The sequence below is a fragment of the Eubalaena glacialis genome, chromosome 16 (assembly GCF_028564815.1).
Source record: "Eubalaena glacialis isolate mEubGla1 chromosome 16, mEubGla1.1.hap2.+ XY, whole genome shotgun sequence".
NCBI classification, from domain to species: domain Eukaryota; kingdom Metazoa; phylum Chordata; class Mammalia; order Artiodactyla; family Balaenidae; genus Eubalaena; species Eubalaena glacialis.
This window is the reverse complement of record NC_083731.1, coordinates 36,537,515-36,554,196: the sequence shown is the minus strand read 5'-3', so window position 1 is coordinate 36,554,196 and position 16,682 is coordinate 36,537,515. Positions and strand designations below refer to the sequence as shown.

The 16,682-nt window shown below is 34.8% G+C and overlaps 1 protein-coding gene across 2 annotated transcripts in view; it reads right to left on the bottom strand.

The window, feature by feature from the left end:
• KLHL1 (kelch like family member 1) overlaps positions 1-16,682 on the bottom strand; it is a 411,623-nt gene that overhangs the window by 247,551 nt on the left and 147,390 nt on the right. The window contains exon 2 of one of the 2 annotated variants that reach the window (XM_061170762.1): positions 6,890-7,072. The exons of the other annotated variant lie outside the window; for it this stretch is intronic. Coding sequence (XP_061026745.1) covers positions 6,890-7,072 — 183 coding nt within the window. The remainder of the gene's footprint in view (positions 1-6,889; positions 7,073-16,682) is intronic. 2 annotated transcript variants of the gene reach the window in all.

The following is a 16,682-nucleotide window of genomic DNA, read 5'->3' as shown; positions in this document are numbered from 1 at the left end:
CTAAGGCAGTGCAAACTTTCTTATACCCAGGCTGTTCTCAGATTCTTTGACTTCTCCTAATCTTACTTACTGACCCTTTCATTGCCTCCAGGTTTTTTTCTCAGCCTCTAAATTTTTGCCTTAACACTCACTATCAGAATCATCTTTGAGCATGGTCTTTTAATTATAATTTTATGGTGGTTTTAATCTAACATCTTATCTCAAATGCCTATAGAAACTGCTGACCAGATAGCCCAGGAGCATATCAGTATACCTTCAACTAAACTCAAAGTCTTGCCTGTGAGGTCTCTTTTATTTTTACTTCCCGATTCTAATTGATGCATCACCAATATATTGAATTTTCACAGGAGATATTATGAAGTCATCACTATGTCTTCTGCTTTGTTGCCTATATCAAATATGACAAAAAATCCATCTTTCCTTTTCTATTGGACTTTGTGGTTCTGGTGGCCAGACCCCTTTTATGAGGCACACCAATGGCCCCAGCACCAGTGATCTTGGCACCTAACCACTCCCTGTTGCCCCTTCTCTGTAGAATCGCACTTGCTCCAACAGGAGCTGCCTCACTTCATGTGCTTCCTGACCCTCTTATCTCATCCCCCAGCTTCCACAACCTCCCCCTACTCTCAACCTGTGGGTGGGCCCAATGACGATGACTAATAGAACCAAGGTATAAAATACTGTCCCTTTTCCTCGGGGTATGACTAACTCTGAAACAAGTCTTGCTCCAGAGCATCTCAGGAGTTCAAGATAAAACAAGGCTGCTGCTGAGACCACATCCTTGATTTGCTCCTTCCTCTGCCCTATCCTGCTCTTCTTCTGAAAACACTCTTTAAATAAATCCTGCATACCTGAACTCTGGTCTCCAGCTCTATGTCCAGGGATCCTGACTTATGTCACTGTTCAAAATATTTCTCAGTTCATTTCTTTTTCTATGTTTATATAGTTCTCATTTCATGCCTGGGTTAACTATAACAGCTTCTTAGATCATTAGTTTTTGCTGTGCCCATCTTTTGTACATTTTAAAACTGTACCATTTTTCAGAGCTGTCTTTGTAAATTATGACAAGCAGTCTATCATAGTTGTTAATGCATTACTTCTGTAGCCAGACTGCCTGGGTTTGAATTTATTTCCACCACTTATTAAATGCATAATTTGGGTGAATGCCTTAATTTCTCCATATTGTATTCTATAAGAAAAAAATAGGGAAAACAATTTTCTTCCTTTTCAGGACAAAATGGATCAGTATACACAAAGCACTTCAAACAGGGCTTGGCACATAGTCAACACAGTGAGTGTCAACTAGTATTATTACTATTATTATTTTTATTATTACTATTGAATTGATTATGTTACTCCTCTCTTCAAGAACCTACATGAACTTTTAATTATACACATCATTTCAAATACAAACTTCTCTACTGGATTTCAGCCACTATCTATCAAAACCACTTTTGTCCTACTTTTATGGCTTAATTTCCTAGTATTTTCAATATAAATTGCTCCACTTTCACTAAGCTGGTACCTTATAATTTTCACAACCAAAAATTCTTTATTTCTCTCTTCCCCATACAATCTTACTATTTAAAATAGTATACTTGTTCTTTTTCACTAGGTTGAACTCAAACACAATTTCTCTAAAAGAATGTTCATAATACTCTGCCATATGTTATTTGTTTCCTTGTTTGATTATCTCTTGCACTTAGAATCAAAACTATAAATTTCAGTTATACCTACTTACAAGTATAATAATTTCCATAATTGTCCTATGGGTTCTTTTTTCCTCCTCAAGATAATTGGAAGCTTCATGAGGAAAACTATCACGCTTTATAATCCTCTTGCCTCACCAATAGAGCATAGACCAATGTTACAATACGTTTGATAAACATTTATTTTAATTAATGCAAGGAAAGATGCTTCATGACTGCTGAATATTCATAGTGGGTATAAAGAGGATATTAAAATGATGTCAAATTGATGGGGAAAAAAGCAAAACAAAATATTTCAGATTCTCTTTTCTCCTCCCCAGCCCAGTTTTATTGAGATATTATTAACACATAACATGTGAATTTGATACATATATATAGTGAAATGATTACAGCAATATTTTTATGATTGTTATATCCTATTGATTGTTTTATATTATATAATGACCATGTTTGTCTCTTGTTACCATTTTTGACTTAAAGTCTACTTTTTCTGAAATAACTATAGTTACCTCTGCTCTCTTTTTGTTTCCATTTGCTTGGAATAACTTTTTCCATCCCTCCACTTTGAGACGATGTGTGTCCTTAAAGCTGAAATGAGTCTCTTGTAGGCAGAATATAGTTGGGTCTTATTTTTTAAGCTGTTCAGCCAATGCTATGTCTTTTGATTGAAGAATTTATTCCAATTATATTTAGAGTAATTATTGATAGGTAAGGACTTATAATGTCATCTTATTGTTTTCTGGCTGTTTTGCAGGTCCCTTCTTCCTTTCTTCCTGTTTTGCTATCTTTCTTTGGGAACAGATAATTTTCTATGCTGTTATGCTTTGATTCCCCTCTTTTTTTCTTTTGTGGTTACCATGAGACTTACATAAAACATCCTATAAAAATAAGTCTATTTTATGCTGATAACAATTTCAATTGCATACAAAAACTTTGACCTTTTACTCCCACCCCTCCCAATATTTTGTTTTGATGTCACAATTTACCTATTGCTATACTGTGTATCCATTAATAAATTACTGTAGTTATTGTTATTTTTAACACTTTTGTCCTCTAACCTCTATACTAAAGTGATTAACACACCATCATGTTACAGTATTAGATTATTCTTGTGGCTGGCTTGGCACTAGGGTAAGCCTGGAGCAGAGACCACCAGACTCAGCTTGTAAACTGGGAACTTGGGGGTCAGTCTGAGGGTTTGTTCTGACAAGGCAAGTCTGGTGCTGAGACAGCAGAGAGTCTGGATCCATGGGAACCAACCAAGACTTTGGGTCCACAAGGGCAGGCCTGGAACTGGGGTGAACTGAGAAAATGGGGATATGGGGCCTGGCCTGACACTAGAATGGGTCAAAGCCTGGGTCTCTAGTAGTTGGCTTGGTTGGGCCCAGCCAGAAGCCTAGGTTCAAGGAACCCCCTTGTAATCTGGGGTGAGGGACGGATTGGCATCCTGTGTCCATAGGAGCCCTTTTGGAGCCTGGTGCCATGGGTGATGCCTGGGGCTGTGGGAGTTGCCTGGAGTTACTGAAACCAACAGGCACTGGGACTTTTTTTTTCCTGAAGTTTATACAGAACTGTTATACACTACCAAGCTGATTGAGAGATTTAGGTGGATGTTGGATTTAATATAATGGAAAAATGAATTATTCCTCTCCCATCAAAGAATATCTATAAATAAATTTTCCATCAGTAGAGAGAAACACTACTACTTGCCTACTCCTGAGTATTAACATCTAAGTTACTTCTAAAGTAATTTCTTTTTACTCTATTAAATATGTTTCTAAATACATCAATTCCCACTTTTAGCCTCACCTATTTCCTTGATACTAGTGCTCAGTAAAGAACATTAAAATAATAAATGTATTCTTGAAATAATTAAATTCATTGTCAAACATGCACAAAAATGAAAATGGAATATGATGCCTCCTGAAATGCCCAGTAATTTGGTCTAAAGAGCAAATCTGTTTTGTCCCCATCACATATCATTTTAATTTTCATTATTTATTTGATCATGAAATGTTCATACTAAGAAGTCTGAAGACTTTATATGTTTATACATTAAAAATAATTCCAACACCTCTTTTATCCTGCCCAGGAACCCTGCTCCCCAGGAAAAGAAACTTTATTGACTGTGTGTTGTATATGCTTCCACACTGTTTCTATGCACATAAAATTATAAGTAACATTATTTCCAGCTCAGAGGATGTTAGCTATTTGAGATTTTCTCATTTATTTCTATCCACTGCACTTACTCTTAATAATGGCTAAAGGGAGAAAAAACTTTCAAAAGATTAACCATGTTTCATTATATATCTGTGCATTATGAGAGAGTAAGCCATGAAAACTCCTTAATTTTTTACTATTGAAGATTTGACTGTCCACATTATTAATATTGATCTTGCCAGTCTAATTTTCAGCATCTGACATCCTTTATTACAGGCAGTCTACCTATCAAAATTCCTGTATTTAGTATTCACAGTTTTACATTCAAATGTTTTGGTTCACTTGTTGCTAATCAATTATTCTGGGCCATTTATGAGAAGTCTATATTTATTTTTGAATTTCTCTGAGAACCTGAAGCACAGATAAAATCAAAAGTTTGATTATTTTTCATTATGAAAATGTATTAATGTGTCATCTTAAGTATTGTTAGCCTTTCAAAATTAACCTACTTAAAAATATGCTTAATAATAATGTAATGTACCTATACAGACATGGCATTTCATAAATAAATTGATAGTTGTGACCTACATCAGGTTAAAAATATATATACAATATAGCCATCACATAAACTAAAGGTTTTTATGGAGAGCCCTTTAATGGTCATAATCTGTTAAATTAAATAGGAATTGATTTGAGAGTTTCAAATGACAAGATAATTAATATGAAAGTAAATATACATGATCTTTATGAATGACTGTTTATGACATTAGCTTGCAATGTATTTACTGGAAGAGCAGGAGATCTTAATGCAAATTATTTCTTTTTTCATTATTTTAACTTATTTTAACAGTCCTATATTTTTCACTGCTAATGATTGCAACATCATATATATTTTGCCCGAGGACAATACTCAGCTGTGTTAATCAAAATGTAACAGCATGACTTAAAAATCCATTCAAATGTTACTATTACTAAGATGATTATTTGTTTAAAGCAAAGATCTAATTTTGCATTAATTACAGTTATTTCATTTTGCAAAAGTATAAATAAGGAGGTGTAACGTACTTCCAATTATTGAAAACATTGCTTGCTTTTTTCAGGTGTCCCATAAATATTTTCTCACATACTTGTTAAAATATGTTTAACTTAGAAACATAAGTATGTAATTTACTTGTTAAAAAGATAGTACTTAACTTTTAAACCATGGGGTAAGAAAATATTAATCCTTATTTAAATAAATTTAGTGAAGAGAGTACAATTTTTCTTATCATATTAAGAAAAACATGATTAATATTTAATTGATGATATTTAATTTAATATCTGCTAAATATACAAAATATTTAAATGTTTAGAATAATATGTATATAAATAATACGTTGCTCAGGTATTTTAGAGTAATCTAAACCAAGAAACAAATGTATGTCTTAGTCATATGCATTATTATAAAATAAATGCATAATTAAATACATTATTTACAAAATAATATTAACAATCTAGGTAAGAGTAATAAAGAAAACAATGTAGAATATAATTAATATGGGGGAATTCAAATGAGAAATACTAAGCTATTACCAATAAAAGCCTATAAAATGAGATTATACAATTTATATAAAGCTCTACTCTTTAAAAAAAAATTAATGAGCATTTGATGTGTTAACATACTTTTGAGTTGAGTCCCTCTATCTTCTTAAACAAATATATAATTATATATATATTAGTTAAATAAAATATAATTATTTAACTAATGCACAATTTAAATGAAATAAATTTAGCTACATTCTCAAATTAAAATATCTCTTACAATAGAATTTTTATCTAGATGCTATTTAGATGATAGCTCAGAATAATCTGCATATTTGCCATATATATTACAATATTAAATGTCTCCATAATAATGACAATGTAATTGCTCTCTTGCTAATGATAATGCAATTTCACAGAAGTGCTTGAAAAATAAGTGCAAATACTATATTATTAGAATTTTTGCCATAGTTAGCTGACAGATTGAACCCCATATGACCTAGATGAGTTAATTAATGTCAAATGTTCTTTCCTATGCATTTCTAGTGTATTGCTTCAAAGTCAATGTCCACATTTTAACATTGTTATCATAATAAAAATATAGCCTTATTTTTCTGGAATCCTTATTTTCTAGAACTACATTTAGGTGCATATATATTATCTAGATAATACAATTTAATTTAAAAAATATAGGGGAAATGGGTACATTGAAAACATTTGTTATACAGTTAATTGAATGGCATACATCTAGGTAGTCTAAGGTAATTTGCCCTTATTTTCAACTATTTAAAATAATAAGTATCAAAAAATTAAATTAATTTCTTACCTAAAATTTCAAAAAATAAATAGAAAAGCTGAGTAAAAAATCAACAACAAGTTTAACGAATTTTCAGAAGTAAACTGATATCATATCAACATGATACAAAATAATCTGATGTCTAGTTCATGTAACTTAGAATTATCAATCATAAATACATAAGGGATGTTTGAAAGTGTATTAGCCTTTAAATATATTGGGCCTTATGAATAATATTAGTATGTCACAAATTAAAGAATTTTTAATCAATATAAAATAAAGATGTCACTATGAAATAGGTTGAATTTCCTATGTGAAATAATGTATACCCAAGATAACCTGCCTTCCTTTCAATTTTGACAGAAAAGCATATCTCATTTCAGAGTTTAGGTACATCCTCCTAAGTTAAAATTGATTTCCAATTAGTATGATTGTGAGTCAATAAAATGGAATATTTTTCAACCCTTATTAGAAGTTTTATTTTTGAATTATTTATATTCGCTTTGCTTCTTAAAAAGATGACTTAAAATGGCATTATAACTCTCCACAAAAGGAAATAAACAAGAGTAAAAGAAAAATACCCAAGCTTTCTTAGAAATGTGGATTCTTAATTCTCTAGTTGTAGAATATTTTGCAATCTACATAACAGACAATCATTCTAAACATATGAATGCATATTTCCAGTAAAGACAGAATACTATACCTATGTGCAGGTATCTTTCGGTTCCCAACAATCAGGATAACATCACAGAGTTGCTGTTGTTTCAAGTAACTTTCCATTTTTCTGAAGGTTTGCTCAGCATGGTGCACAGCCTGATAGAATTCTTCAGAGCTACTGGAGTCCATATCACTTTGAGGTGTCAGAGAATGGCTAGTTGCTGACAGCCTGAAAACCATACACAAAAAGAAGAGGTTTAGAAAGTGCCACCAATTGTCCAGAACTACGTACAGAATTTTAGAATTTTATAGGAAAAATCAATGCATCTCTCCTTATGTTCATCATTATTAATATATCAGAAAAATCCATTCAGTGTTAGATGATCTGTTCTAAGAAGCAATAAATGAATTGTAATTTTTTTCTCATCCTAAAGAGATTTAAAAGATAGGTCATTTGCATTTATTAAGACAGTAAGTTAGTAAACTTGAAAAACATCACAGAAATGGTAAATTACAAACATGCCTATTCTAAAATTTATTACTAATAAAATTTAATCAATTTGACATTGAGATAGACCATCTAATTATACTATTCTAAATTACTATTCTTGGGCTTCCCTGGTGGCGCAGTGGTTGAGAATCTGCCTGCCAATGCAGGGGACACGGGTTCGAGCCCTGGTCTGGGAAGATCCCACATGCCGCGGAGCAACTAGGCCCATGAGCCACAACTACTGAGCCTGCACGTCTGGAGCCTGTGCTCCGCACCAAGAGAGGCCACGATAGTGAGAGGCCCACGCACCGTGATGAAGAGTGGCCCCCACTTGCCGCAACTAGAGAAAGCCCTCGCACAGAAACGAAGACCCAACACAGCCATAAATAAAATAAATAAATAAATAAAAAATAAAAAAAATAAAATAAAATAAACAAGAGCAGTTGTTTAAAAAAAAATTTAAAAATATAAAATAAATAAATAAATTACTATTCTTGTGAGGTTGTAGTAAATGTCGCCTTACAGAAGTAGGCAATTTTCATTGTGAGGAATTATAAAACATGGTTTGTAAAAAAGACTGACAAAAATTTGAAAGTAAGTTGTTTCATATTCTATATCCAACTGATTAAACAAAAACATACAGAATGTATTAGCTCAGTATTAATATATACTTAATCATATATATATATATATATACATATGTATATATATGTAAAACACTTTAGGATTTCATAAAGTCCATGATACTTAAGTTTGGCTACTACATATATTAATATCATAGACTGTTATACAATGAAGACTTTAAGATACCGTATTTCATATTAAGGAGAAGACTCTCAATATACTTAGATGCATGATAGGCTCAGCAGACCCAGTCAAGTGGTCTGATAATAAATCCTTAAAACAACTTAAAAATGAAAATTTATTAAGTACATAACAATAATAATGAAGTAAATGACTTATTTCAAGATAGAAAGTAACATGGAGAATTTTGCTTTCAATTACAATGGAATAACATATTGCTGACTAAACCCCTCACCAAGAACACAAGAAAAAATTACATATAATATCAAAATAACTATTGGAATATACTTATAGCTACTGAGGCAGCCAGGACCTGAAAGAACAAGATCCTAAAAATAAGCTAAACTCATGGAAGTCAGCTCAAAATTCTACACAGCTTTTTCTTCCTCCTCAAGGTTTCTACCAACTGTAAGCAGCATAGTCTGAGAAGCTCAGAAGCTAATAATGTGGCAACTAAGCAGAACTTCTGGTGGTACCATGGGGCTTGGAGGAGGAATGGGTATTGGAATTATGGGCCTCAAATATAGTCAGAACTTGAGGACAAATGAGGGGATGTAAAGAAGGAAAGTACAAGTAAGGCCGTTATTTTGTGCCACTTTTCCCCTAGCAGTATTTGCTTATTCCTAAACTTGCTAGACAAGCAGAAAATAGTTTATGTGAGGTTGAGAAGTTAAACAGAGCTTGAAAGATAAAAATTTAAATTTAAGGACCAGCAAAGACAGGGGACTCTGGTAAAAAAATGGGCTTTCAACTGAACTCCCTGAAGAACTATATCCTAGAAGTCAGGGAAAGTGGAAATAGACAAGATAATACAAAGGGTGAAACCTAGATTTGAATTAATGAGATCTCTAATTGCATTAAAGTGATCTAATGTAAATGCCAGCAGTCAAAATAAACCCTCTTTAGAAAGGGTTAACCTCATCCAGACTCTATTATTTCATTCATATATATATATATATATATATATATATATATATATATATATATATATATATATATATATACTTGATATTAAAGAAAAAATAGCAGGCCTATAAAGAAAGAAGACATAAGGAGAAAAACAGATATTAGAAACATGCTCCCAGGTGCTACAGATATCTTTAAATTGATGGATCCACAGTTGGTTATTTAGTAGTTGTAAAAATAATTGTCATTAATATGTTTTAATATATATGACAAGCTGGAGGATTTCACAGAATATTAGGCTCTATAAAGATAAAATGGAAGTAAATAAGGAAATATAATAATTGAACTAATGATTTTGGTAAATGCACTGAACTGGTAGATTGAATGTAAATGAAGAACATAGTGATTTGAAAAATAAGTAGAAAACATTTAAACTAAAATATTGAGATAAAAAGATAAAAACCAATACTTTGGAAAACAAATGAAACATGGTAAGAAATTATAAGATTCATGAAATTGTAGTCTAGAAAGCAGGGGAGAGACATGATGGGGCAAAGGCCATCTGAAGAAATAATGGCCAAGAGTTTTTTAAAATGTGTTAAAGACATCAAGACACAGATTCAGGATTCATTATACATCCCATGATAAAACAAAGAAAACTACACACCACAGTAAAGTCAATGAAAAACTAAAAAGAAAATAAAAAGACTTCCACCAGAGAACAGATAAAGTGATCATTCCCCCAGTTCTTTTAATGAGGCAAATATAACATTGATACAAAACCTGAAAAGGATGTTACAAGGAAGGAAAATTAATGGCCATTGTCTCTCCTAAATATATTTATAAAAATCACAGGCAAAATGTTAGTAACCAAATACAGAAACGTATGTAAAAGAAAAAATGAATACAAAAAATAAATGCATCATATATATAGTTGGTAATGCATCAAAGCTAAGTTGGACTTAATTAAAGAAAAATCTTACTTATGTAAACCACTTAATTCATTCATACAGCAAACATCAAATTTTGTTGAACCATTTCCTCCTTGAGATTGAAAATAAAATCTATTAGTACTACTTCTACTCAACATTTTTCTGGAGGGCCTTGCCAGTGTAATGTAAGCAAAGAAAAAATAAATAAAGCCCATTAGATTTAGATAAGAAAAAATATATCTGATATTATTTCCAGAGGATGTGTTTGTGCACATCGAAAATCCAAAAGAATCTACAGACAAGTTTAATAATCTAAATCCATTAAAATTATGTGTGTTCTCTGTTATCTACAATATTTGTCTACACAATATGGTTATTTTCATCAGATTTTACAAGTTGTCCTTTAAATATTTAAAACTAATAGAACATTTTCTGTACCATATGTTTTCCTTTCACAAGTTTGCAAATTACAACCCCAGAATATGGTCATTTCAAGGCATATATTTTAGGAATTCAAGCTCAGGCATATGTGGCAAGAACAGCAGAATTCTTCTGGACATTAACACACTGAACAGAAAAGCCACAATACTCCCTGCAGGATGCATTTTTAAATCAAGAATGAGCATAGGGCAGCTTCAAGATGGCAGAGGAGTGAGACTTGGAGATTGCTTTCCTCCCCACAAATACATCGGAAATACATCTACACGTGGAACAACTCCTACAGAACACCTACTGAACACTGGCAGAAGACCTCAGACTTCCCAAAAGGCAAGAAACTCCCCGCGTACCTGGGTAGGGCAAAAGAAAGTAGAAAAAACAGAGACAAAAGAATAGGGATGGGAATTGCACCTCTGGGAGGGAGCTGTGAAGGAGGAAAATTTTCCACACACTAGGAAGCCCCTTCACTGGCGGAGACAAGAGGTGGCAGGGTGGAAGCTTCGGAACTATGGAGGAGAGTGCAGCAACAGGGGTGCAGAGGGCAAAGCGGAGAGATTCCCACACAGAGGATCAGTGCTGACCAGCACTCACCAGCCCGAGAAGCTTGTCTGCCCACCCCTCAGCTGGGACGGGTGGGGGCTGGGAGCTGAGGGTCAGGGTTCGGAGGTCAGATCCCAGGAATAGGACTGGGGTTGGCTGTGTGAACACAGCCTGAAGGGGGCTAGTGCACCACAGCTAGCCAGGAGGGCGTCTGGGCAAAAGTCTGGAACTGCCTAAGAGGCAAGAGACCATTGTTTTGGGGTGCGCATGGGGAGGAGATTCAAAACACTGTCTAAATGAGCTCCAGAGATGGGTCCAAGTCCTGGTTATCAGCTCAGACACCAGAGATGGTCATAAAATTCTAAGGCTGATGGTACAGCCATCAAGAAGCCTGTGTGCAAACACAGGTCACTATCCACACCTCCCCTCCTGGGAGCCTGTGCAGCCCGCCACAGCAGGGTCCCATGATCCAGGGAAAACTTCCCTGGGAGAACACACGGCACGCCTCAGGCTGTTGCAACGTCACACTGGTTCCTGCTGCCGCAGGCTAGCCCCACATTCCATACCCCTCCTTCCCCGTGGCCTGAGTGAGCCAGAGCCACCAAATCAGCTGCTCCTTTAACCCCATCCTGTCTGGGTAGGGAAGAGATGCCCTCAGGTGACCTACATGCAGAGGCGGGACCAATCCAAAGCTGAAACCCAGGAGCTGTGAGAACAAAGAAGAGAAAGGGAAATCTCTCCAGCAGCCTCAGGAGCAGTGGATTAAATCTCCACAATGAACTTGACATACTCTGCATCTGTGGAATATCTGAATAGACAAAGAATTATCCCAAAATTGAGATGGTGGACATTGAGAGCAATGATATACATATATTTTTTCTTTTTCTCTTTTTGTGAGTGTGTATGTGTATGCTTCTTTGAGTGATTTTGTCTGTATAGCTTTGCTTTTACCATTAGTCCTAGGGTTCTGTGTGTCCTTTTTTTTTTTTTTTTTTGTATAGTTTTTTAGCGCTTGTTATCATGGGTGGATTTGTTTTTTGGTTTGGTTGTTCCCTTCTTTCTTTCTTTCTTTTTTTTATTATTTTTCAATTTTTGTTACTTTTAATAATATTTTTTATGTTAATAACTTTATTTTATTTTATTTATTTTTTTCTCCCTTTTCTTCTGAGCTGTGTTGCTGACAGTGTCTTGGTGCTGTGGCTGGGTATAAAGCCTGTGCCTCTGAGGTGGGAGAGCCAAGTTCAAGACATTGGTCCACAAGGGACCTCTGGGCTCCACATAATATCAAATGGAGAAAGCTCTACCAGAGGTCTCCATCTCAGTGCCAAGACCCAGCTCCACTCAATGACCAGCAAGCTACAGTGCTGGACACCTAATGCCAAACAACTAGCAAGACAGGAACACAACCTCACCCATTAACACAGAGGCTGTCTAAAACCATAATAAGGTCACAGACACCCCAAAACACACTACTGGATGCCGTCCTGCCCACCAGAAAGATAAGATCCAGCCTCATCCTCCAGAATACAGGCACTTGTCCCCTCCAAAAGGAAGACTACATAAGCCACTGAACCAACCTAAACCACTGGGTGCAGACACCAAAAACAATGGGAACTACTAACCTGCAGCCTGTGAACAGCAGACCCCAAACATAGTAAGTTAAGCAAAATGAGAAGACAGAGAAACACACAGCAGATGAAGGAGCAAGGTAAAAACCCACCACACCAAACAAATGAAGAGGAAATAGGCAGCCTACCAGAAAAAGAATTCAGAGTAATGATAGTAAATATGATCCAAAATCTTGGAAATAGAATGGAGAATATACAAGAAACGTTTAACAAGGACCTAGAAGAACTGAAGAGCAAACAAACAATGATGAACAAGACAATAAATGAAATTAAAAATTCTCTAGAAGGAATCAATAGCAGAATAACGGAGGCAGAAGAATGGAAAAGTGACCTGGGAGATAAAAGAGTGGAAATAACTACTGTAGAGCAGAATAAGGAAAAGAGAATGAAAAGAACTGAGGACAGTCACAGAGAACTCTGGGACAACATTAAATGCACCAACATTCAAATTATAGGAGTCCCAGAAGAAGAAGAGAAAAAAAAAGGGACTGAGAAAATATTTGAAGAGATTATACATGAAAACATCCTGAATATGGGAAAGGAAATAGTCAATCAAGTCCAGGAAGCATAGAGAGTCCCAACAGGATAAATCCAAGGAGAAACATGCCAAGACACATATTAATCAAACTATCAAAAATTAAATACAAAGAAGAAATATTAAAAGCAGCAAGGGAAAAACAACAAATAACATACAAGGGAATCCCCATAAGGTTAAAAGCTGATCTTTCAGCAGAAACTCTGTAAGCCAAAAGGGAGTGGCAGAACATATTTAGGGTGATGAAAGGGAAAAAACCTACAACCAAGATTACTCTACACAACAAGGATCTCATTCAGATTCAACAGAGAAATTAAAAGCTTTACAGACAAGCGAAAGCTAAGAGAATTCAGCACCAACAAACCAGGTTTACAACAAATACTAAAGGAAATTCTCTAAGCAGGAAACACAAGAGAAGGAAAAGACCTACAAAAACAAACAAACAAAAAATAAGAAAATGGTAATAGGAACATATATATCAGTAATTACCTTAAATGTAAATGGATTAAATGCTCCAACCAAAAGACATAGACAGGCTGAATGGATACAAAAACAAGACCAGTATATATGCTGTCTACAAGAGACCCACTTTAGACCTAGGGACACATATAGACTGAAAATGAGGGGATGGAAAAAGATATTCCATGCAAATGGAAATCAGAAGGATGCTGGAGTAGCAATTCTCATATCAGACAAAATAGACTTTAAAATAAAGATTATTACAAGAGACAAAGAATGACACTACATAATGATTAAGGGATCAATCTAAGAAGAAGATAGAACAATTGTAAATATTTCTGCACCCAATATAGAAGTACTTCAATACATAAGGCAAATGCTAACTGCCATAAAAGGGGAAATTGACAGTAACACAATCATAGTAGGGGACTTTAACACCCCACTTTCACCAATGGACACATCATCCAAAATGAAAATAAATAAGGAAACACAAGCTTTAAAGGATACATTAAAAAAGATGGACTTAATTGATCTCTATCAGATATTCCAATCAAAAACAACAGAATACACTTTCTTCTCAAGTGCTCATGGAACATTCTCCAGGATAGATCATATCTTGGATTACAAATCAAGCCTTGGTAAATTTAAGAAAACTGAAATTGCATCAAGTACCTTTTCCAACCACAACGCTATGAGACTAGATAGCAATTACAGGAAAGATCTGCAAAAAATACAAACACATGGAGGCTAAACAATACACTACTCAATAACCAAGAGATCACTGAAGAAATCAAAGAGGAAATCAAAAAATACCTAGAAACAAACGCAATGAAAACACAATGACCCAAAACCTATGGGATGCAGCAAAAGCAGTTCTAAGAGGGAAGTTTATAGCAATACAATCCTACCTCAAGAAAGAAGAAACGTCTCAAATAAACAACCTAACCATACACCTAAAGCAATTAGAGAAAGAAGAACAAAAGATCCCAAAGTTAGCAGAAGGAAAGAAATCATAAAGATCAGATCAGAAATAAATGAAAAAGATATGAAGGAAACAATAGCAAAGATCAATAAAACTAAAAGCTGGTTCTTTGAGAAGTTAAACAAAATTGATAAACCATTAGCCAGACTCATCAAGAAAAAAGGGAGAGGACTCAAATAACTAGAAGTAGAAATGAAAAAGGAGAGGTAACAACTGACACTGCAGAAATACAAAGGATCATGAGAGATTACTACAAGCAACTCTATGCCAATAAAATGGACAACCTGGAAGAAATGGACAAATTCTTAGAAAAGCACAACCTTCTGAGACTGAACCAGGAATAAATAGAAAATATAAACAGACCAATCACATGCATGAAATTGAGACTGTGATTAAAAATCTTCCAAACAAAAAAGCCCAGGATCAGATGGCTTCAAGGTGAACTCTATGAAACATTTAGAGAAGAGCTAACACCTATCCTTCTCAAACTCTTCCAAAATATAGCAGAGGGAGGAACACTCCCAGACTCATTCTACGAGGCCACCATCACCCTGATACCATAACCAGACAAAGATGTCACAATGAAAACTACAGGCCAATATCACTGATGAACCTAGACGCAAAATTCCTCAACAAAATCCTAGCAAACAGAATCCAACAGCACATTAAAAGGATCATACACAATGATTAATTGGGGTTTATCCCAGGAATGCAAGAATTGCTCAATATACACAAATCAATCAATGCGGTACACCATATTAACAAATTGAAGGAGAAAAACCATATGATCTTCTCAGTAGATGCAGAAAAAGCTTTTGGCAAAATTCAACACCCATTTATGATAAAAAAAAAAAACAACCCTCCAGAAAGTAGGCATAGAGTTAACTTACCTCAACATAATAAAGGTTATATATGACAAACCCACAGCCAACATCGTTTTCAATGGTGAAAAACTGAAACCATTTCCACTAAAATCAGGAATAAGACAAGGTTGCCCACTCTCACCACTATAATTCAGCATAGTTTTGGAAGTTTTAGCCACAGAATTCAGAGAAGAAAAAGAAATAAAAGGAATCTAAATCAGAAAAGAAGTAAAGCTGTCACTGTTTGCAGATGACATGATACTATACATAGAGAATCCTAAAGGCGCTACAAGAAAGCTACTAGAGCTAATCAAGGAATATGGTAAAGTAGCAGGATACAAAATTAATGCACAGAAATCTCTTGCATTCCTATACACTAATGATGAAAAATCTGAAAGAGAAATTAAGGAAACACTCCCATTTACCATTGCAACTAAAAGAATAAAATACCTAGGAATATACGTACCTAAGGAGACAATAAATGCTGGAAAGGGTGTGGAGAAAAGGGAATACTCTTGCACTGTTGGTGGGAATGTAAATTGATACAGCCACTATGGAGAACAGTATGGAGGTTCCTTATAAAACTAAAAATAGGGCTACCATACAACCCAGCAATCCCACTACTGGGCATATACCCTGAGACAACCATAATTCAAAAAGAGTCATGTACCACAATGTTCATTGAAGCTCTATTTACAATAGCCAGGACATGAAAGCAACCTAAGTGTCCATCAACAGATGAATGGATTAAGAAGATGTGACACATATATACAATGGAATATTACTCAGCCGTAAAAAGAAATGAAATTGAGTTATTTGTAGTGAGGTGGATGGACCTAGAGTCTGTCATACAGAGTGAAGTAAGTCAGAAAGAGAGAAACAAATACCGTATGTTAACACATATATATGGAATCTAAATAAAAGAAGGTTATGAAGAACCTAAGGGCAGGACAGGAATAAAGACGCAGATGTAGAGAACAGACTTGAGGACATGGAGAGGGGTAAGGGTAAGCTGGGATGAAGTGAGAGAGTGGCATGGACTTATATATACTATCAAATGTAAAACAGATAGCTAGTGGGAAGCAGCCGCATAGCACAGGGAGATCAGCTCAGTGCTTTGTGACCACCTAGAGGGTTGGGATAGGGAGGGTGGGAGGGAGATGCAAGAGGGAGATATGGGGATATATGTATATGTATAGCTGATTCACTTTGCTATAAAGCAGAAACTAACACACCATTGTAAAGCAATTATACTCCAATAA